Source organism: Pholcus phalangioides, unplaced genomic scaffold, assembly GCF_987345545.1.
Source record: "Pholcus phalangioides strain wild (caught in Gottingen) unplaced genomic scaffold, Ppha-v1.0 ptg000015l_1, whole genome shotgun sequence".
Classification (NCBI taxonomy): Eukaryota; Metazoa; Arthropoda; class Arachnida; order Araneae; family Pholcidae; genus Pholcus; species Pholcus phalangioides.
In genome coordinates, this window is record NW_028301608.1 from 40,536,578 (window position 1) to 40,561,844 (window position 25,267).

General features: G+C 36.4%; 1 protein-coding gene across 1 annotated transcript in view; it reads left to right on the forward strand.

Moving 5' to 3' along the window:
* The window catches only part of LOC149076018 (uncharacterized), a 33,497-nt gene extending 10,508 nt beyond the window's left edge, over positions 1–22,989 (forward strand). Inside the window, exons 6-14 of the mRNA XM_089242170.1 lie at positions 287–399; positions 4,455–4,634; positions 7,787–7,837; positions 14,948–15,137; positions 16,459–16,698; positions 18,859–18,951; positions 20,086–20,274; positions 21,872–21,981; positions 22,694–22,989. Coding sequence (XP_089098296.1) covers positions 287–399; positions 4,455–4,634; positions 7,787–7,837; positions 14,948–15,137; positions 16,459–16,698; positions 18,859–18,951; positions 20,086–20,274; positions 21,872–21,981; positions 22,694–22,879 — 1,352 coding nt within the window. The 3' untranslated portion in view covers positions 22,880–22,989. The remainder of the gene's footprint in view (positions 1–286; positions 400–4,454; positions 4,635–7,786; positions 7,838–14,947; positions 15,138–16,458; positions 16,699–18,858; positions 18,952–20,085; positions 20,275–21,871; positions 21,982–22,693) is intronic.
* The last annotated feature ends 2,278 nt before the right edge of the window (positions 22,990–25,267 follow it).

Genomic DNA, 25,267 nt, shown 5'->3' on the forward strand with positions numbered 1-25,267 from the left:
TATATTAAATATCGGCAGATACTTGACGCCAACGTTGATTTTCGAACAACAGGGTTACACAAGGATACTCGATTCCCGTTTTAACGAATATCGTTATAGCGAAAATCTCGTTTTAACAACAATTTTTTAATCCCCCAGAAAGGTTTACATAGGAACAATGTAAAAATCTGGAATTTCTGTGTAACGAAATTTTGTTATTACGAAGTGATTTCTCCGGTCTCTTGATTTTATTAAATGAAAAGTCGTTCCATTATTATATTTATTTTTTAATTCAATTTACCCGCAGGTGTCACCGCAAACAGTTTACATCCGGGAGTAGTGGATTCAGAATTCGTGAGACCCTTCACCAATATTTTCATGAGAATTTTGTCCAGATGTATCTTACTTGTCTGCGGGAAAGTAAGTATATCAATAAATTCATATATTTATTCAATAGAGAAAGTTATAAATTATTTTGGGGTGAATTGAGATTAAATCCGGCCAAAAAAGGGATATTTAGCCAGTTGAGGGGGACATTTTCGGTCCGATTTATGATCTGTATGGTATGGTTAAAGTGACCATACGTCCCGTATTTCCCGGGACAGTCCCGGTATTTTCTGTTTTTTTGGCTGTCCCGACTTTTTAGCAAAAGTGTCCCGGTTTTTCCCGTATTTTGCACGAAGCCTACTTGAATTTTTATTCTTTATTGAAGTCAAAGATTGAAATTATTTTCATCTTAAAAATTATATTATGATAACTACAACTATAAATGAGTATATGAATCTCCCACATTTGTCTTAGTGAAATTTTTTTTTCGTGGAATTCATTTTAATCCACTGCAATTAGCAGTAATGCTGCATTGGTGCTTGCCGCTGTGGTGGTCGAGTGGTTATAGTGACGGACTCGCGATGCGAGGATCCGGGTTCGAACCCCATAGTGGTGGTCGGCTGAAGTTGGTTTTCTGTGGTTCCCAACTTCAAGGCGCAAATGCGAGCCGATCTCCCTGTTAAAAAGTCTCGCCACAGAGAGCAACAGTCCTACAACGATAAATCATTCAATCACTTCACTCATAGTTAGAAAGAAAACTGGTGGCAGATGGCAGCGCTACACATAACAAACATTACACAGAAACAAACTTTACGTCAGGTTGCACTACACGTACACGCACATTCCCGCATGTACGGGTTCGTTGGGGGGTTCCGTGGGGGTGTGCATTTGGGGTGTAGCAGTAGTAGGTAGGGCCTCCAAAAAATGGCTCGGGATCCATGATGTTCTTAAGTCAGCCACCTCGTTGGGCAATTTGCCTGTTGTGGCGTTGTATTTGTATTTCCCGTCATTGTGATTTCTCAATTATTTCAACAATATTTGGCAACTTTGTTCGGTTTTAGCGTCATTTTTGGCGATAATTGGCAATGTCCCGTATTTTTAATCCCAATGTCCCGTATTCCTCTCGAGAAAATATGGTCAGCCTATGTATGGTAACATTGCCGGATTTATAAGAGAAAAATTTCATCGCAATTTGGTGCAATGGCCATGTTACGGTAAAAACCCGAAGACCTAGGTTTTACCGAGGCGAGTTGGTAAAACCCCGGAGTACGCTTGTAAACGTTTTCATTTTGGACTTTTACTTAGTCAAAGCAAGTTTTCAATGAATCAGTTAACCATCAGGAAATTATTAGCTTCTGTCATTTATAAATTAACCCTTTATAGCTTTATAGCGCTATTTTTTGTAGTACGTAATTTTGTATCAAAATATTTTTGGGATTTTGAGATTGATTCAAGAAAAGCAATACATTTAGCTTATTACATCACATAAATTTTAAAAAAAATAATTAAATAATTAACTAACCAATTATTTTTTTAAGTTTTTTAGATGATTTTTATTTGTAGTTTCAGAAGTTATCAGTAGATGGGAGCTCCAATGAGAGGTGGTAAAATAGCTTACCATGAATATTTAAAAATTGATGAATTTGGTGGGAAGTACACTTCTCAAGAGTTAAAAAAAGGTTAATCAACGAATTATACAAGAATTTAATAATTTTATTTATTTGATAAGAAATTTTATTATTTTAATTACGTAACAATTATAATTGACTAATAATTATAATATTTAACAATTGAAATTTTTTTATAATTAACGATGAATTTCCGTGAACCAAAGTGAACTTTTTGTTCCTGACGCTAATTAAGCAATCGGTAATTAATTAATTTACTCCAACATTAAAAGCTCAATTTTGATGAGTCAATTAACCATCCTGAACTCTTTAGTTTCTGACGTTTATTAGTATTCATAATTTTTTGAAAGACCTTCATTAAAAATGTGTTTTTACTGTTCGGAGTAATTTAATTTAATCCGAGCTGTGTGAACTTTAAATCAATTATTTAATTATAAATTAATACTTGCATGGTTTTCGTCAACAACTAATAACTTCATGGTGATTTATTAATTCATTAGTTAATTTAATTAATTTCAATTATTAAATAATTATAGTTATTGCCTAATTAATAAGTTGAAGATGAATAATTGATTCATTAAAAACGTGCTTTAACTTGGCAAAAACCTGGGAAAAAGTTGACAAGTATATTTCGGGCCTTCACCAACTCGCCTTGGTAAAACCTATATCTCACCAGTAAACCTAAGTTTCGCCAGTCTCCGAGCTTTTACAGTAACAGCTATATCAGCAGCTGAAACCCTAGAATTAAGTTCGATACGCTATTGTACTATGTGCTTCTCCTGGATCAACATTAGTTGTTTCATGTGATAAATCTTGACTTTTCTCTCTGTTGGAGATTTTTAAAATTATTGATCACTAGCTGTCACCGCCCGCCTGGGTTTGGTAATCTGAAAATTACTCGGCGATAATTCCCTAATATTACTTTTTAACGCCTCATTACCCCCCCCCCCCCCCCCCCAGGATGGGGAATTTTCAGAAATCCCATCTTAGTTGAGCCTCTATATTATAAAATACAATACTGACGAATTTTATATTTATAGTTTCAATGGTTTCGGCTCGGCCATGATTGCCCGATATAACCTTTGAACCACCTTATGACTCCCTTAAAGGTTCAAATTTGAATTTGAAAAGTAGTTCCTTAATGAGTCTTTAAGATCATAAAATAAACCTACTGACAAAATTTTATATTTATAGCTTCAGTAGTTTCGGCTCGGCGATGATAAATTATACAGTCAGGACACATGTTATTTTATATATTAATTTTCAATTAGTTATTTTTAATATATTCCAAATAAATTGAAAAATTTTAATTTAAATTAAAACTAATGCAAGCTATACATGCAGTTTTATTTCCAATCCGCCTATGCTGTGGTAAACTAAACAATCGTCACACTTCAGTCATAGTTTGAAAAATTGGTGGCAGATGGCAGCACTAAACATAACAAGCATTACGCAGAAACAACCTTCACGCCAGGTTCATAACACATACACGCACATTCCAACATGTACCAATTCGTTGGAAGTTCCGCAGAGAATATGAACGAGGTGCATGTATGGTTTACAGTGTTTTTAAACCTGTGATCCGCAGGCCCCCCTCCCCTTCCCTGGTGAGTCTGTGAATACTTTGTAAGGGGTCACAGGCCATTTTCTTACCCCCACTGCAATTAATCACACATTTTGTGTTGTGGAATGGTAATTTATCTAATTTTTTATGATATGCAAATCATTAAGAAAAATATTTTATATTTTATTAGAATGGTGTCGAAATTGAACTTCTGACGCTACAGGAAGTCCCTCGTGCATTAACCTTCACCACAGAATTACCGCGACATCAAAAAGACCATACCCAAATGAACATTTGAACTCGGACTTGAAGAGCCTAAGATTTGTATACCAAAGTATGCAGTAAAACCCCTCATTTGCGGATGCTAAGAGGGGTTGACTGAATCAGAGGGGGTTCCTGTTGAAACTGCAAAATACAGTATTACAATAATACACTGAATAATATAACTGAAATGGTCCTTTTTGTTTGCAAATGAACGAAATTCTGACAATACAAAATGTGTTTTAAGTCATGAAAGTACATAATTATATCACACAGATACACAATTAAAATTGCAAAAGAAATACCATTTAAGGTTTATATACTGAATTCACATCTCTTTTGGAAAAACTGATGAATCGATGTTTCAGGGTTTTGCTGATTACTCCTAGGTGGATCAAAGATTAGAATCTTGTACTGTCATCTAGTGAGCATAATTTGAACCAAAATAGAAACTTTTAATGTCCAATGGAACGAACGCTGAAAATGAAGCCCGCGACCATATTTGAGGGCTAATATAAAGACGGGATGCGAAATACAATATTTAAATAGACTATTTGCAGGGATATTCTCATTTGGCCGTAAAACAATAGTGTCCGCATCTGAGGTGTGACCGTTAAGAGGAGTTGCTCAGTATATTTTAATTCCAGTAAAGTCATTGTTGTTTGCCATGGTCTTATATTTCCTGATTTTTGCAGACTTCACTGGAAGGAGCCCAGACTACTGTTCACCTGGCATTATCACCAGACTTACGAAATGTCTCGGGGAAATATTTTATGGACTGCAAGCAGAAGGAAGAGTCTGATTGGTCGAAAAGTGATGAACGAGCGGCAGAGCTCTGGCGAATCAGCGAGAAATTAGTCGGTCTGGACGACCACTGATTTCGATGGCCGATGATGGTCTTGAATTATCTCGTCATTAAAATCGTTTCATTTTTTAATTTCACAGAGAATTATAATAGGAAAATAAGCTCACAGTTAAATAGTCTTGTGCGTGTGTGTGCTGTTATTCAAATTCGTGTTATTTGCGAAAATGTCCTTTTTATGTGAATGTGTACATACAAAACGCGTTATAATTTTGATTAAAATGAATATTTATTTTCAAATAATAATTATTGTCAGATGTTTTCATTCTATTGCCCGTAAATGTCTTCTAATTTCTTTTACATTCGAAGCTCGAAAATTCATCTTGAAATGATTTGTGTACAGAAGGTATTCTTAAAGTATTGGTCGCGACCCTAAACTTGGGTTGCGCCAATACCGTCTAGAGCAGAATCTGCTAGAAGGTATTGGTTGTGCAGAGGGGGGGGGGGGGGGGGGTGATCCACTTGCAATCCCCGATTGATGAAATTTTCTTAATTAATGAAAAATAATTCGAGAATTGGTGAACAATAAGGGGGACAAAACAATTAAGGGGAGGGAAGTGGACAATGTCGTAATTACATGACACCTATCAAAAAAAAATTGCAAATTATGGTGATTGTTTATTATTTTAAGAATATTTTCACCTTCAAATTCATTGTTTATTTTATTTCCTTGCTCATCGTCTCGTAATTCGAATTTGTATGTTGTTGTTGTTTAGTTTTTTTTCAGAGGAAGGGGTATTTTTATGCATAGCGCAGGGGTGCACATAAGTAAGAGATTGGACTGCACATCCATATGGATATCTACCACCAACGCAAGTGGTTTTGGAACAGCTTGAACTAAATCTTGACTTCAACACCAACTGCTATTACACAGACGGTTCTAAAACTAAGGATCAGACAGCCGCAGCTTTTGTGAAAACAAAAAACATCATCGTAGACAGCTAGGCAACAAAATTAGTTCCAGGCAGAGTTGCTCGCAATTTATAAAGCAATGTTAGATGCAGAGAAATTTAACAACTCTTCTAAAATCTTGACGGGCAGCTTGTCCAGAATTAAGGCAATAAGCAACCCCTTGTCATCAAGCAACATGGCTAGACAGACAAGAAAATTGCTCCACAGTAATCCGCAAATACAGCTATCTTGGGTTAGAGCACACGCTGGCCTGTGGGGCAATGAGCAAGCTGACAGGCTGGCCAAACAAGCAACTAAAACGGGGAATAAAGAAACAACAATACTCCTACCGCAATCATCAGCTAAGGCAGCCATCTGGAAAACCTTTTGCTTGAATGGCAAAATGAATAGGATAATAAAGAAGCATTAGGTAGGAAAGTTCACCGCATAATTAAAACGGTGAAGGCAAAAAGCCCGAAATGGAAAAGAGAGGTCATAATGTTCCTAACAGGACATGGTCCTTTTCCAGAACACCTCCACCGCTTTCCAAATCCTCAAAAGCCCTGACTGTAGATCCTTAGAAATCGGAAACGAGTTGCATTACGCCACCAAATGTCCAGCAACTGCACCATGCCACCAACATGCTCCAGCAATCACAAATATTGACAATTGGAGGAGACAGATACCAGAAAGGTAAACTCTAATAATGAAAATCACAAACTTTGTGAAATTTATGGAAGCAAATCCAAATCTTGCACGAAGAGACCCGTCGACCATAACAGTCAAACCAAGCACTATCACGATAAGTCCCCGAAGATCCTCAAGAATCAGATGGCCGATTCATTCATATGCTGAGGTGTCTGAGGACGAGAGGCTCTTGAGTGAATGATGCTTCAATTTTGGAATTAGTCGTTGCAGCTCTGTCTCGTCCCATGTCAAATTTGCTTCCCTCTCGATGGCAAATTCTATTTCTATACATATTATATGTACAGGGTGGTAACTATCGACCGCCCAATAATTACGCACGTGATTCCTTGGGAAAAACTAATATGGAAAAGTGTTTTCCGTTTTTCGACTAAGTGAGTTATAAGCTTTCAAAATTTTGTGACGTGTCATTTTTCTAACGGTCAGTTATATGCCAAACACCGAACCATAGTGCATTTCTCCGCCAGCAGCGAGTTGCCACTTCTTAAAAATGAACTGAAATATTCAATCCCATTAGAAGCCAAGTTCGGTCTTCTTTCACGATTGGCGCTTTTATACAATACAAATACAACGCCACAACAGGCAAAATGCCCAACAAGGTGGCTGATAAAAAGAACACAGTTAAACAATTCCGAAACTTCCTTATGAGGAACTTCGTCTTCAACATGGAAATTATCAGCTTTTTGAGATCATCAGAAAGATCTTTTGGGACCCATCTGTTAGTACTTGAGAAAAGTTGTAAAGTAATGAAACGATTCCATTCATTTTATTCAAATACAAAGGCCCTCAACATTCCAAATTCCCCACGAAGGTTATGCGAATAAAAAATGGGCACATTTTTATACATTTTTTCGTTACCCTGCAACCACCCAAACATTATTTCATTTACATATTTCGAGCCAATATTGTTTCTATAAACTGTGATCGAACACTTATTTCCCAGCGAAGTGCTGATCGATCATTTATTTCCCGGGTGTTGCCACCTCATAAATCGATTTTCGAAGGTCACATTGGAGTAAGTTCATAATTTTTTTTTCACTTATTAAATGTTTAGTACGATCGTTTTCACCGAAAATTTCCATTCTGAGGGGAGAAAAATCATTTTTATATTTGTTTTTCGAGTTTTAAACGACCATTAGAAGTGTGTATATGATGGAATACTTTTTTGTTGCCATAGGAAATACAGTTGTTCAGATATGGGAGGAAACATTACCGAAATAAATTTTAGCGTCTAAGGACACCACAAGTGAAAGCATTTCAGTTTCTCTAAGAACACGTGTAATCAGACAATTTCTTTCTTTCTTTCTTTCTTTTAAAGATAAAGAATATTTCAAGTTTTTTTCCGTATTTGTTCTCCAAAAAAATTATTTCTTCCTGTTAATGCTGGCTGTGTATAATTCGAACTTCTGTTCATTTTCCTCTAAAGAAGCAAAAACTTTACTAACCAAAATCTTGACCACCAAAAGCTCTTCTTCTGAACGCAATCGAGACATGAATACTAATCACCGTATATTTTTCCTTGGAACGTAGCCACAAAATATTTTTCTGCTTAACCTTGGGTCTTCATGAATTCATTTAACCTGTAATAGTCAGTGTTTATCTGAACTGATTCGAATGAAAGTAAGTGAATTTCTATCGTTTTTGTTACCCGACAATGTCACACGTTTATTTATTAAATTACTGTGTGGAAAAAATATTTTCGGTCCTTTTTTAATACGGATTAGACAACTACCATTGTATGTTCCTTGAGGATGGTACATATTTTAATTGAAATTTTAGGATTTTTTGTCCCGTCGGTGCCAGCAAAAGAGATTTTACCATGGGAGGATCTAGAGCTCGCTGTTGGAAGGAATGATTTTACAAATTACTAAAATTTAGTCGCTGTGAAAGGAATTTCCATACGTCCCGCATTTTTCTTTCGTATTTTCTGGGACAGTCCTGGTTTTTCTCCATTCCGAGTTTTTTGATAAAGAACATGTCCTAGTTTTACCGATTTTTTAGTCGAAGTTTTCTTGAATTTGTTATTTAATCAAAAACGTTCATACAGGTAATTTTCAACGGATCGATAAAATGCAATATTACCATACAGAAGTTCTGAAAATTTCATGAATTATTGCAATTAATCGGGGTGATCATCCCCCCCCCCCATAGATCCGCATCTTTGTTTTACTGTATATTATACAATGCATGTCTCCATGCGAACGATACTGAATCTTGTACACGAGGAATGTCCAGCAACTATGTCCAGAGATGAAAAACCGAACACAAATGCATTGAATAGAAAGTCACTCTAAGTGATAGAAAGTCTCTCTAATCACATGATTACAATTTTAAGAGTACCAACCATTCTAAATATAGGTTTGGTAGCCAAGACCATCATTCATATGAAAAGGATTTTTTATTAGAGTTGGAGAGAATTTCTTTGATTGAAAAATAGAATATATAAATTTTTTTCTAGTTTTTGAAAAGCTTTCGCGTGCAACTCCTGATTCCATGGCGTGTCACGGGTTGGCCAACTTTGACATAAACTAACGGACAAGTTCATTATACTATTCTTTCCCTCATTTTTAGTGATTTTCGGAATATCTAAGCGAATTTTTTTTTTTTTAGCTAAGGAGATACAGGGAAAACTTCCTGATTGGGTATTTTAGGACGGTGGCCAAATAAAAAGTTTTTTGTTTATACATGCATTTTTATACATACTGCACACAGGCCCCCCACTAAAAATGGTATATATATATACATACATTGAGCACATGTGTTTTGCCCCCCCCCCCCCCCCTGGAAAAAGTTGAAATGACGGCCTTGAGACTGTACATTAAGAAAAGAATTCATGATGCATAACTGTTCGCTCTCTGCAAATTCGACGAGTCTGTTTCCTCTCCTGTTTCGTACACCGTAATCATGACTTACCGTACCGACATCATCACCGTAATCTGAAGTCACCCATTGATATGATGGTTTCCTTTATATACTATGCAGTTCGTCTAATTCTTCATAAAAGTCTTCTACTTCTTCCTCAGAATAGCTTGTTGTTGGTGCATAACTTGTATAAACTGTATCCGATATCTGCTTGATGCTTTCATAACAAACTTTGCAACTCTATCAGATGCACTGTCTAACTCAACGATGTGATTTTCCTACTTTTTATGAATGAGAAATCCTCTTCCATTAGTTCTTCCTTTATCTGTTTCTCTGTAGTAAAATACATGTCTGGCAAGTTCGATTTTCTCTTCCCCTTTTCTTCTTACTTCACAGATGCCTAATATATCCCATTTTATTCTTTTTTTCCGGTTCTTCTTCCCACTCCTGCAAACGATTTCCTGAAAATTTATGAAAATTATTTCATAAAACTTGACAAATGCGTGTCATAAGTTCATCAGTCGCATTTGCTGTAACGTAACCGATGAGCTTATTGATTGAATTTTTCAGGTTCTGTGAAAGAACTTTTATAAAACTTTTATAGTGTAATCTCACCCGAAGTCTAGTTTTTTCCGGCTTGCATGTTCGTAAACTGAATGAATCAATTTTTGTTGCATACAAACCGAGGGTTGACTGTGACTGGAATTCGTATGCATAAAAAATGACATTGATTTTACCTAAAATCAATTGGATTAATGTGGTTTTTGTTTTTTCCTAAATCAAAAACTAAACGAAATTCACTTGCAAAATTGCAAAGCTTAATACATTACACGTCACATCACGAATAACGAGGAAAAAACCTTTCGTGACTATTTTTTTTCCAGATCAATAAAAGATTGAGATAATTAATCGTGACAGATCTCTACACAAGAGAATGAGATACGACGCGATGACGCAAAAATATTTAACAATTCTTTTAAAGCTCAGCGATTTAAATCTACGGAACATAGAAATATAACCTCTAGAATTCTTCGAAGAAAGTCTTATTGTCTGTAACGAGGAAAGATTTTTGAGTGATAATAACAACCGGCGAGATAATTGCATACTTCTCTTTCAGGGAACACCAAGGCCATCATTGTTTTTGAATATGCTGTGTTGGGAATTTTAATTTTTTTGGATAATTTAAGGTTATTCTCGTTTTTTTTTTTTTAACAGGGGGTTAAGAGTTACTCGTTTTAAGAGGGGGGGGGGTGCACGATCTTTTTTTCCCATGCTTTCCTATGAGAAAAATCTTTTTCCTTTAAGGAACAACCAAAAATGTTTTATTCACTTTAGGCACTCAATTCATTTTTCTCAAAAACTCTGGACAATACGTATACAATTTAACGAGAGCATTTAGGGATTTAATTGTTGGTTATTTTTTTCTCGAATTTCAACTTCAACACAACATGCAACTTTTTCAAAAATCACCAAAATTTAAACCATAACCAAATTTGTACCATAAAATTTCTTTAAATAATAAAAGATCCTCGCTTTAAAAAGCGTAGCACCATAATGTTGAGAGACACAAAGTTTCAAAACATTTGAATGAATGGTGTTCGAAAAAATGTTCCTTATCTCTCTAACAAAAAACTTATGTTTGAGAAAAGAGCATTTCAATGGAAAACATTAGCATATATAATGCCTGCCAGCAGTTCATATATTAAAGTATTTTTTAAATATTTCTAGTACACGTAGAACAAAACATTTAACACAGTTAGACGCAGAAAATTTCATAGTACAGTGAAACCTGTCTAAGACGGACACTGTCTAAGACGGACACGAAGCCTGTCTTAAGCGGAACAAATATATAGTCTAGTGAATAATTAATGCTTTTTCAATGTTAAGAAACTCTTCAAGACGGAAACTGTCTAACGCAGAAACGGAAGGCATATTTAGTCTATTCGTAGATACAAAATCTGCTAAAACGGAAAGGATTTTTGGCAAAGTGCAAGTTTTTGTCCTTTGGATGGGAGGAAAGTTACGTCGTTCTGATCCCCCCTTTCGTTAGGCGAACTCTTCCACTTGCAAAAACGGTGAATGCTTATTATCTATCTGAACTGGTTCTGGGGGCCTTGAGAGAAAGTTGATTTACTATTCAAAATTTAGTAAAGGCTTGTTTAGCATTTCATTTATAATGGAAATTTATAACTTTTGTTAGAGACTTTCTGGATATTAATGCCAGACTTAGCAAAGAAAAATCACTGTCACCTCCTGGGAGGGAGGGGCTATCATTGAATTATGGAGAGGCTAATGAGTCTACTAAAAGCATCATGCTACTGTGCGTGTTATGGGGCAAGAAAAGTTGTGTTTCTTGGTGTACAGGATGTTCTGTTAATGGACCGAAAAACTCAGAAGGTTGTTAGTAGGCATCAAAAGAAACAAAAATTGCAATGGAACATGGAGTCGCAAACCACATTGAGAGGGTGAAAATCGCGAAAAACGCATGTGTTGCTGACGTTAATTAGCGCTATTGTGGTAGTAAGCACGTGTAGCAAACAGTTTCGGTGAGTATCGTGATAGCTGACTACACGAACGAGGAATACGCTGATATGCATCTGATTTACAGTAGAGCAGATAGCGATGGGCGCTTAGCACAGCGGATGTACCAACAGCATTATCCGATGAGGCGTTGTCCGTACCATACTACCTACGCCACGGTGGATCGACTACTACGGGAGACGAGGACCTTCCACCCAGCAGGGCGTGAGAGATGCAGGGAAACCGCGCAATGTACGCACTTCTCAAATGGAAGAAACCGTGCTACAACGGTTAGCTGATTCCCCGTCGACAAGTACACGAGCGGTCGCCGCTGAACTCGATGTTCCACACACGGCGGTTTGGAATGTTCCGCATAGTGAAAAGATGTACCCCTTCCACATCCAGAAGGTACAACTCCTAACCGAAAGACGACCATCCCCGTCGTGAAAAGTTCGTGCGCTGGATGCTTGACGTCACCGCATATTCTAATCTTCAGTTTTTCTTGCCACTGTTTTATTTACTGGTGAGTCCAGCTTTACGCGAGAAGGCATTACCAACACACAATGCACACATGTGGGCGATGGATAATTCCCATACCAGTGTACCATGGAAATCTCAACACCACAAAACGATACATGGCTCTGTCCCAAAGAGGTATATAAGCGGTTAACGAAGCCACGCTGTAGAAAAATAGAAGGAGTAAAAAAAATCTAAAATCTCAACAGAGGTTTAGTGTCAACGAGTGGGCAGGAATACTCGGTGATTATCTTTCGGAGCCGTACTTGCTGCCCGGACGTCTGAATGGAGCAACGCACCTTGTTTTTCTGCAACACGTTCTCCCGGAATTGTGGCAAAGTGTGCTGGCCGCAGTGCAGCGAGGCATGTGGATCATGCATGATGGTGCAACCTGCACATTTTTCCCGCGAGGTGCATAATCACCTCGATGTTACATACCAAAGGAGGTGGATTGGTCACGCGGGACCCGTTGCTTGGCCTCCACGTTCGCCGGCTCTCAATCCGTGTGACTTTTTCCTATGGGGTCACCTTAAATCACTCGTTTATGCGACGCCTGTGGATACACCAGAGGATCTCATAGCTCAGATTGTCGTCGCCGCGGCAGACATCGAAAGCATACCTGGTATCTTCGAGCGCGTCCGGGAATCATTTTTACGTCGTTGTAGACTGTGCAATGACATCAGCGGCCACCACACTCCAACAACTCTTGCAATAATTAATCAAATAAATTTTTTTGTAGTTATTATTATACTTTTTGTCGTTCCACCGTGACCTTCACGCGTTTTTTGCGATTTTCACCCTCTCAACATGGTTTGCTACACCATTTTCCATTGCAATTTTTGTTCCCCTTGATTTCTACTAAACACCCCTCTGAGTTTTTCGGTCCATTAACAGAACACCCTGTATTTGTTAGTGCACTTACCCGAAACGTGAAAGGATCAATGTTCGATTTCCGATGGAAACTACAAACTTTTCTTTCCATTACTCGTCTCGGCATTAATATCCAGGAAGTCTCTTTCATTGGTGCGTTGTGGGCAGAGAAAATAGCATCTTAAACTAACCCCTTTGCTCATACGTGGTTGTCGCATTTTGGTGTCACGGGCAGTTCCTTTTTTTAAAGGTTTTTCGAATACATGGAATAGCTTACCCTCAGGTGTCGTGAATTTCATCACAATTGACACGTTTAAAAAGAAACGCGATATTCATATTGGAATTCACCGAAAATCGATCCATTCTTAGATAAAGACAACCCTGATTTCATATGGGCAAAATATTATATTCGTATCATATTTCTTAGATCTCCATGCAAATCGCTTTTATTTTTGAGTGCTGTATTTTTATATACAGGGGGACTCGAAGTGAATGGTACAGAAAGAAAACATTCCCGTTTGTGACTGATGTAATTACATGCATCAACATAGTGTGAAAGGTTTCATCTGGCAGCACTGAAAAGCTGCCATATCTCCTACGTCAAGGGTCTTCAATACATGGTCTTCTGGTGACATTTAGCTCTCGGACCTTTTTGTCTTCGCCCGCCGATCATTTTCACAACTCTAAAACTAATAAAATAAGTAATTTCGGAATTAATAGCAGAAATAATTTTTGAAACAAATAATTTCATAATTATTGAAAAAATAACTTATAAATCAATGGGAGAAATAATTTCGCATTGTCTGATAGAAATTATTCCACAATCAGGAAAAGAATAATTACATAATTATTGAAAGAAATGATTTGAAGAAGAATTGAGAAAGAATTTAACAATTAACGCAATAAGTAATTATGAAATTATTTAAAGTGGATTCAGTTTAAAGTTAATCTCATAATTAATCAATTCAATCAGTAATTAATCAAAAAAATTCAGAATTAGTGAAAAAAATTATTTCAGAACTAATCGGAATTGGTAATTAATAAAAGTAATAATTTCAGAACAAATAAATGTCTCCAATTATTTTTGTCCCCGTTTAACTCGATGCCCCCCATCGCCCCTTCTGTTTATATGTGTCACTAAATTACATGAGTTGGTGGCTCACGGGCTTTGTGGGAAGTTTCAATTTGGCCCGCGGTGTAAAAAATTCCCGAAACTAGTGAAAATTTTACACTCGAAGAATTGAAAATAAATGAAAAAATAATAATTCCAACACTAATGAAAATTCGGAATTGGTTATAATAATTAACTCTACTATGTATAATAAATAATTCCATAATTAATGAAAGAAATAATTCCATAATTAATGAAAGAAATAATTCCATAATTAATGAAAGAAATAATTGCATAATTAATGAAAGAAATAATTCCATAATTAATGAAGGAAATAATTCCATAATTAATGAAGGAAATAATTCCATAATTAATGAAAGAAATAATTCCATGATTGGTGAAAATTCAGAAGTGGCGAAAGAAATAATTCCGTAATTGATGAAAATTCAGGCTTAAGGGAAGTAATAGTTGCAGAATTTATGGCAATTCAGAATTAGTGCAAGAAATAATTTCAAAATTGTAAAAGCCTTCACTAATTTACCGTGATTGTGGGACCCCACAATGCGCGGGGTTTGGTGCATCCACACCTGTCGCACACACCTAAGGGTGGCTCCGATTTATGACGTGATAGTTTTTCAGTGTTGCCAAATGAATCTTGCCAATGCCAATGAATAACGGGAAAGAGTTAATCTTTCACGTTATGTGTGCGTTGATATGCATGAAATAAATGAATTACAGTAATCACAGGAATGTTTTCTTTTTGTACTATACCATTTAATCATGAATTGAACTATTAATAATCTTAATAAGATTTTAATTCCCCCCCTTAATTGGCGTTTTTCCGTTGACAGATGGAGTTCATGCAAGCCGCTATGCGAAATGCCTCTAACGTTGTTAAAACTCATCCTGTTCTTTCCGGGATTTGTGCTGTGGTGTCGATCCTTCCTCTCTTCCGGCTATATTTCAAGTTGACGTTTGGGGTATGTGACTGCACCACGGATATGACTGGAAAAACTGTTATAGTCACGGGAGCAAATACAGGTATGACCTATTTGACGCATCCGAATGAAAGGCGTAAACACAGTGTTTCCGTTCTAAAGGTATCCAAAAGGGGTGACCGCTCCGCGGCTCCCCTGACAAACGTTGGAGGTGCACCAGAGCACCGCGACGCACAGTTTGAGAACCCTTGGTTTATTCAATTAATTAAACTGGTAATAATATTTTTTCAATGAAAAAAAAGTCTTATTGCTGTGGCAAATTCTGTTATCAATATATAAATAAATTTATTAATTTTGACATGCGCACTAATAAAAGATCGAAATTAAAAAAATCTCAAAAGCTTTTTTTTTTTAATTTCTACTAAATCGTTAAGCTAGGATAAAAACTTAGGCATTTGCTTTTACTTAGGCTTCACTGCTGTAACCTAAGAATGGCTATCTTCGAGTTTTTACAATAACATGCTATATACGTATAGTAAAACCTTCCAGTTTGGACACCTCTATCCCTGGACACCTCCCTACATTGGACGGTTTTAAATGGAACCGGATTTTATAATGCTACGACAAAAAATGTTTACAGTATTTCGGTCACCTCTCTTAGACGGATTCTAACGCCATAGATGTCCCACTATAGCAGGTTTTTATTACTTTAAGCAGGGGTTTTCAACTTTCCAGACCTCGCGGGCCGAATTGAAACTTCCCACGAAGCCCGCAGGCCACCAACTCATACTGTGGTATTCAGAATTACATAAGATGAGATACATACTTTATTTACAATGGCACAGCGACATCTTAACAGAAAGGTCAACGGGAGCCATGAGTTAAACAAGGCCAAAAATAATTAAAAACTTCATTTACCCTGAAATTATAGCTTTCATTAATTATAAATTTTTATTAATTCTGAAATCATGTCTTTCACCAATTCTGGAAAAAGTGTACAAAAAAGTTATACATCTTTCAATTATTCTGAAATTATTTGAAATGATTCAGAAGCTATTTATTCCAGTAATTCCGAAATTATTTCTTTCAAAAAATTCTGAAATTGAAGTTAAAAATTTTGAAATTCACAAAGGCTTTTCTATGAATTCTGTAAATAGGTGGGGCCTCAAAAACTGTTTAGGCCTCATGCTCCGTCTATCATTACCTGGGGGGTTTTACCTTCTTTTTTTTTCCTAAATCGTCTTTAAATATTTTTAGCCACTTTCTAAAAACGGTCGGTGGGCCACAGCAGAAAGCTCCGAGGGCCAAATGTGGCCCACCCGCCATGCATTGAAGACCACAGGCTTGAAGTTTCGTGACAATTGTGAAAAAATGTATATCGAAAACACACACACAATGGAATCACGTCTTGTGTTTTTCCAAAGGCATAGGAAAATGCACGGCCATGGAGCTTGCGAGAAAGGGATCCCGTGTAATTATGGCCTGTCGGAATAAAGAGAGAGGACAGAAAGCTCTCGAGGAGATCATCAGGGAAACAGGAAATCGTGAAGTCATCCTGAAAGAGCTTGATCTGTGTTCGTTCGCTTCCGTCAGGGCTTTCGCCAAAGACATCATTAAAACCGAGAGCAATCTTCATGTTCTCATCAATAATGCCGGGATGATTGGTAAGTTTGTATGACTTGCATAAAAATCACACATTACACACTGAATACATATTACGGTAGTAGAGATTTCTCTCTGACATAATCCCAATTTTATTAAATAATCGATAATAATCTCAAAATACGAGGATTGATTAAGAAAGAAAAAGCTAGAGCAACTATAGATCTCCCATACATTAAGGCCGCTACACACTACTCTGACGTGATTTAAGTAGTGTGATAACTTCTTAACCGTTGACTTCTTAATGATTCATCATGTTTTATACAGTAAACCTGTCAGAGAGTAGAGTAATGATGTATGCGTACGCCATCTATACGTCATTTTAAGAATTTCATCTAAGAAAAAGCATTGCAAATCATCACAGGATGATTGAGTATGCTACTACAGTTGAATCTCGTTGTAACGAACTCCAAGAGACCGGAGAAGTCACTTTGTTGTATCGAAATTTCGTTATAAAGGAATTTCAGATTTAATATTCTTCTTATGTAAACTTACATGGGGGATTAAAAAAGTTTTCGTTATAACGGTATGCGTTAAAACGGGAATCGACTGTATTCTCATCCTCTGTGAATGATGGGGGTACGGTAAGGGCTAAAAATAGTTACAGAAATAGGATCAGCAATTCTTCCATTTTCAGTTAGCCATTGTTACTTAGCGACTCAGGAAAATAAACACTTCAAACACAATGCTTTCTTGATGACTTTCAACAAGGTCAATGAGTTTATTCAACAATGATTTGATAATATCTTGAACTCGCTTTTTTTTTTATTTCGCAACAATAATGTCTGAATTTCCCCGCGGGCAACAATTATTTCTCTCAACAATGCAATTATCGAAACAATATACATTTAGAAATGGAAAATGTGCATTAAAAAATGTAGATTGAATCAACGGAAACAGATAGAGCGAGAGAATAAAGATTAAATGTGTAATGAACTAAATCAATTATTTAGAGATCATAATATTAGATATTCCCCATTTAGACGCACTCTGGTGGTAAATGTAAGAACTTTTTTTTAATTTGATTTCAATTCCAAAGCCAAACAGAACACAAGGAAAATTCAAGCTGCAGTAATATAAAAATACATGGTAATGCAAAACTATTGACATACAGTCGGACCTGCTTAATCGGATACCAACGATTCCAGCACACAATATCCAATTAAGTGGGGAACAATTCAGTCGCCATTTTACAATATAGTTTGTATATTGAAAACTGGTGAAGGATCAATATTAATAGAGCTTCTCGAACAAATCAGACATCAAAAATGAAATGAAAATCCACCCCACATGATATTTACACCCCACATAAACAAAATCATACCCCCCCCCCCCCACATCCTAGAGCAGGGGGTCCCCTAGGTTAACATAAGCATTGTCTCTGTTTGAGAAATTTTGGTGACGGAGGATTTCATCCGTTTAAGCGGGGTATCCGTTTATCCGTTTAAACGGGACAGTATGAAGGAAATATGGTTAGTCTGGGCTTTTATCGTGATAACATTGATGCAATATTGTTGATACATTGATGCAATATTGTTGATACATTGATGCAATATTGTTGATACATTGATGCAATATTGTTGATACATTGATGCAATATTGTTGATACATTGATGCAATATTGATACAATATTGATGCAATATTGTTGATACATTGATACAATATTGATGCAATATTGTTGATACATTGATACAATATTGATGCAATATTGTTGATACATTGATACAATATTGTTGATACATTGATACAATATTGTTGATACATTGTTGTTGATACATTGATACGATATTGATACAATATCGATGCAATATTGTTGATACATTGATGCAATATTGATACAATATTGATACAATATTGATGCAATATTGTTGATACATTGATACAATATTGTTGATACATTGATACAATATTGATGCAATATTGTTGATACATTGATACAATATTGATGCAATATTGTTGATACATTGATACAATATTGATGCAATATTGTTGATACATTGATACAATATTGACGCAATATTGTTGATACATTGATACAATATTGATGCAATATTGTTGATGCATCATTGATGCAATGTGTATCAATGTATCAATGTAATATGCAATTGTATCAATGTTGAGACATTGATACAATATTGTTGATACATTGTTCCTTCTGAAGGTGCTAAGAAACGTGAAGTCACCGTTGACGGTTGCGAGAAAACGATGCAGGCAAATCATCTCGGTCATTTTCTGCTGACGTCACTTCTGCTTGGTAAGTTTGCTTTCACGAGGCATCTCACGAGCATAGGCGGAGATAGACTTGCATATGTTGCGGTAAATTATGCATATTTACCAATCATCCTGGTAAGTTTGATAAATTCATCACTTTTACCGACGAATATGCCTAATACCCACAAGCATCGTTGGTAAATTTTATAAATAGTAAAAGAAATTATCACTTTTACCGGAAATAATGCATAATAACCAAGTGTTGGGGGTAAATTTTATAAACGCTTGAAATTTATCGCCTTTATCTGTGATTATGTATAATATATTAGTGTAATTGTTGAATTTGATAAATATGACGAAAATTCCAAATGAGTCCGGTATGTGTTATGAATATATAGTCGGACAACGATATGATGGTAACAAATTTTACGATCTTACCCCGATATAATGATATAATACACGCATGAATTATCATGTATAGTATATTATATAGTACGATTTATCATATTTAGAAACGATGCGATTATTCGGTACTATGCGTAATCACCGGTAAAAGGGATGAATTTAGGGAAATTTATGGAACGTACCGAAATGCTCGGGGGATTATGCATAATAACCGATTATTACGTGTATACAGTCGAGCCCGCTTAGAGTGTTTTCCCGCTTAGTACGATTTATTTTCGTGGCCCCAACTCTAACTAATTTTTATTAAGACTTCCCGTTTAAACGTTTATCCACTAGCAACGTTTTTTTCCCTGACGGGTTTTTTTTTGGAATACGTTATAAGCGGGATCCACTGTAGTAACCGGATTTATCACATTTAGTGTAACATATACATTATATATCCACATACATTATATACCGATATAATGCATATGTACATTCTCCGTAACATGTACGTTATATCAGCATATCATGCAATATATGATATAAAATGTAGATGTTACGGTAAATGTGATAAATCCGGTTAGGCTTATACATTAAATCAGTCGAACTTTTACGCTGGGGGGGGGGGGGAATGCAACCCCTTCTCACATATCACTGCTCATGCTCGTGCGGGGAATTCACGTTAATCCAATCTCGAAATGCGAAAAATTTTATGTACTAATGGTTTATTTATTTTTAACATGAAGTTTGCTCACGTGTGTGACTGATATTCCGATTTCTTCGTTTCCAGATACCTTGATAAAAAGTGCACCGAGCCGAATTATCAACGTTTCTTCAGACGCTTATAAGAAGGTGAAACTGAACATCCGCGACTTGAACTTCACTGCCCATCCATACAAAAACTTGGCGGCATACGGGTGTAGCAAACTGGCCAACATTCTCTTCACTCGTGAATTATCCAAAAGACTCCGTGGGACAGGTTGTGATTTCCTCACAATCACTGCCGTAATACAAGAATTTCAATTAACTTGTTACCTAAGATTGAAATTTCAATATTATACAAAATTTTAATAGATACAGGGTGTTTTTAAATTCACGAGACAAACTTTAGGAGGTGATATAAGACGCCTAAGCAAAAAATTTTCGTCATAGAATGTGAAGTCGAATCGTAACAGCAAAGACTGTAGAAAGTGTTTTCAAAGAGTGCACAACAGCACTTCACCACAAGCAAATATCATATTTTTCTGACGAATTCGCTGCAATAAGCTCAACCAAACACTCGCAGGTACGGGGTATTGTGATGTGGTGGACCGTCTCGTGGTGCATGCAACATGGATAACTGGAATTCTTCCTAGGGTTGTTCAGATTTTGCACAACCCGAAAAAAACCCACCAAAATTTACGTCTTAAAACTGCACTTACTCGCAAACAGTATGCTTTCTAATGGTGTTATTGCATTGTCATACTTTATCTAAAGAGAAATACATTAATAAATCTGTTTTCAATGCTATTTAGATTATAGGAGTTAGAGGAAAAAACTCTTGAGAAGGTCCATGTTATGAGCTAATGAGCCTATTAATCATAATAAGATGCGAAATGATTTTGACGCTTCCCCCCCCCCCAGAATTTTCTGTAATCAGCAAGCCACTGATATAATAATTACATAATAATTATTGTATATTACTGATTCACCAAACACCAACTTTGGCCATATCGCTATATTGCAATTTACTGCCATTAATGAAAAGCCATATATTACTGAGTCTTTTATATGTATGAAAGTCACAGCATATATAACTTGCTTTCCTCATGCTTCAGCATCATAACCCTGAAAAAGCCCAGTGGGTTGGGGTTTTTTTTCTCAAAAATCTCTAACTATGATTCTATTACAAGTCATTATACTGCTTGATTGTTGTTTGATGCAGCTAATGATGCAGCGGATAACTGTGTCCTTGCACCAATAAAAACAAACTCCAATCCAAAGGTGCATATGCACCCTCGAATAGTTGATAGCATATATCGCGCCGCAAATTCGTTGGAATGATATACGTTTGTTTTTTGGTGAAGTGCTGTTGTGCACCATCTAAAAACGCCCTCTACCGCCTTTGCTATTGCGATTCGACCGCACATTCTATGATCAAAAATGCTTGTTTTAGATGTTTTAGGCGGCTCCACACCTCTTAAAGTTTGCCCCATGAATTTAGAAGCGACCTGATTGACCGACTGATGTAGATGCATTTTCTCAAGGCGTACCGAGTCTATTGACTCCTATAAGCTTCCCTGTTCGAAGCTGCTGGTCCGTACGAGATGAAGAAGATTAGAAATTGTTTATATGTGATAGTTGGGTGTGTGTGTGAGTCTACGTGTATAAGAGTATTCTTTAAAATATAATAAAATATACGGCCTGAGCTGTACTCAGAGAGTGAGTATAAATTATATCAATTGAAATCAATTAAGAAATTATGACTTCGTGTATATAATATGATTCAATAGAATCACGCTGTATACACATATGCATCTTATAGGTGTTCATCTTTAAATGAAATCAATCGTTTATTTAATACGGATTTTTCATAGGTGTCACAGCAAACACTTTGGATCCAGGAATAGTGCAGTCCGAGATATTTAGGCCAGGCACCGACTTTCTCTTAGGGATCTTGCTGAAGTATGATTTGGTCTGTCACAAAGTAAGTGTATCTTTATTTTCTCTAAAAAAAAATGAAGGAATAAAATATTAGAGTCAGCAACTGACATGAAATCTCTAACTCAAACATCGATGTTACGTTACATTATATCTCAAGGAGGACCTGAATATGCAAATGAAACTGGCCAACGCTATTACTGAATCGATATAATGTATTTAACAATATATCAATAATAATAATTTCTCAATAATTTCTCATCATTTCAATAAATTGAAGTTGATACACTTATAAAAAAATGGACCACACTGTCATCATTAGATCCTATATTATACGCGCTAAAAAGTGGTAAAATGTGTTTTAAAAATATGCAAATACGCACTTAAAAATACCAAAATACGGATTTAAAACCCCAAAATAGGTACTAAAAAATCCTGAAAAGTTAAAAATTCCAAAATATGTACCACAAAAATTAGAAAATATACATCAAACCAACAAGCAAAAAAAGTATATACGTTATTAAGATGCATATTCTTTTATTTCTTAGTGCATATTCATTCACAAAAACATTCCCACATATACAGGTTGCCCCATCAAGACAGCCCAAACTTCCTGTACAGCCCGATTCCTCTCTTAGAATACATATAAAAAATGCCCAAAAAACTGTACCTGTACTTATAGGCCTCGGCCAAACAATATTGAATAAATAAATAAATAAAATACTCGAACTTTCTCTCTCTCTTATTGTTTGTTTCAGTCTCCACTCGAAGGAGCACAGACTACTATTCACCTTGCGATTTCACCGAACCTAAGCAATGTCTCGGGTAAATTTTTTGTGGATTGCAAGCAGAGTGAATTGGCTCTATCGGGAAGAAACGACGAAGATGCTGCAGAACTCTGGAAAGTCAGCGAAGAATTAGTTGGTTTGGACAAAAAGAAATGACTTCCCATTCATACTGTTATGAACATCAATACGATTGTTTTTTGTTTTTGTTTCATTTTACACATGTTAAGTACAAATTCGGAAATCTTCTACTACTGGAAATTTGCTTCTTTGCACGTTTGTATAATGATGTAAAAGTATAAGGGGATATGTGATATCCCCCAATTATGGCTTTTTCGAGTTAAAAACCAAAATATTTGGCACTCCTAGCGGATAGTAAGTATTGGTGATATTTGGCAAAAACGTTTTAACCGGACCTACCTTCCTCTTTTCTCTTTCTGATCCTAGCTTAGAAACTGGTGCCAAATTTATCAGATTCCGACTTACGGAAGATGCTGGGATTAATCCTGTTCATAAGTTGAGGAGTGACTGTAGCCTATACAGGGTATCCTGTGAGTTCTAATGCGGCCTTTATCTCATCAACCGTTCGTCGTAAAGATATGATTCTAATTTAAAAAATGATCAAAATGGTTCAAAAATCAATCTGTACCAGTTTTGGAAATACAGTGTGTCATAAAATGAAAAATCAAATTTTTATACGTCCCCCATCCTCTAATTCTCAATTAAAATTTTTGTTGCTCTGGCTCTCCGGAGGCCAACAAAAAAAAAATTACAGTTTAAAGTAAAATATTGGCTGAGATGTTTGAATTCAAACATCTCAGCAGAAAAGTTGGGAAAGAATAGCATAATCAATGGACAACGCTCCGTTTTCCCTCATTTATGCTGTTATTTCCCCTTTTTTTACTCATTTTGAATTTAAATATCTCAATGAATATTGCACTTATAAACATGGATTTCTTTTTGTTGGGCTCAGAAGAGACAGGGCAAAAACTTTCTAATCGAAAGTTAGAGAACATAGATAACTTATAAAAATATAAATCTAAATTTCTTATTTTGTGACACACTGTATTTTCACTCTGGTACAGCGCGATTATTAAACACATTTTGAGTATTTTTAAAATCAGAAACCATACCTCTACGACGAACGGCTGATGAAATAAATGTCGAATTATGACTTACAGGACACCCTGTATATTATAACCAATACTATACACCAGGGCCGGACAAATCGAAAAAAAAAATCTAGGCTTTTACTGTTATAGTTTTACATACTATACGCATATTTCTACATTACTCTGAAAGAAAAGAGAAAAAAAAAAACCCATCCTCTCTCTCCCCCTCCTTCTGTTATCATACTTTGAACAAAAGCTGAATCCACCCACTGGTACTTGATCGACAGGTTGTTGGGGGGAACGTGTTATTAGGCAAAGCCAAGTTACACTGTTATCTGGGCTCGTCAAAGAGGGTTTCAAGTAAGTGAGAGATGTCTCGTAATTACTGAAATGCTCTGCGAAAGTCTATCTAGTAAATGCCGCAGTAAGGGTTAAGAAGAACCGTATTTTCCTGTGTATACAGGTGTTTGTGAACTGTTTAAGAAAAAATATTGGAGTGGGGGGGGGGGGGTGATAAGTACCCATCAAGACGAAGAATATTTACGGTCGCAATCCACTCAGAGTATCAGAAAAGCTCCGTTGTTATATTGATCTCGTCCGCTACAGTAAGAATTCTTGCGACGAGATCCGCAGAGTATACAAGTATTTCGTACACCATTGTTTTCGTATACCCTACAAGAAGTCCAGTGGATTTAGGCAGCACCTCTTAGAGACAGAAGGCCTCCGCACGCTGCTTGTGGCGTCAGTAAGTAGTCTATTTTCCCTCAGAATATTCGGGGGAAAAAATTCCCTGCTCGTGCCAGTATCATCGTTGTCAGGAAAAGAAATGATCTGGCTGAGAAATGGCGATTTCAATGCCCCACATCCAATCACTATGCGGTATTTGTGAGTCAATCAGGAAGATTCTACGCCAAAATAAGAAGAAACAAAATAGGATGCTGTGTTTCAGAATGTTGCAAACTTGCTAGGTAGTCTGAATGACCCGTGCGGAGGCCTTCTATCTCTAGGAGGTGCAGATTTAGGTGCGGCAAAGCGTGCAGGCCGCGTCATAGGATCATCACATACAATCCACCGTCCGAGACATCTGGCATTCAGGACACGTCGGGCTAAATAGTTAGGTGCCAAATTGTTCTAGTGTTGACGGTTATGTTTTGGAGAGGCGCTTTTCTCGACGGAGTAGAAATGACGTCAGAAGTGAAGACGTACTTATTGAACGTGTTTCTAAGTTTCGCTTTTCTGATACTCGGAGTGCATTGTGACTATAGGTTCCATTGTAAATATTGTTCGCCGTGATGGGTGGTTATCAAAACCTTCCAATTTTTCTAAACACTTTACGAACACCCTGTGAACGATTTTGTTTGTTTTTGCGGATAGGCATTCAATTATTGTGCAGAAAGGATTATCATTCAATCGCCTCAATTATTGTAGAAAATTA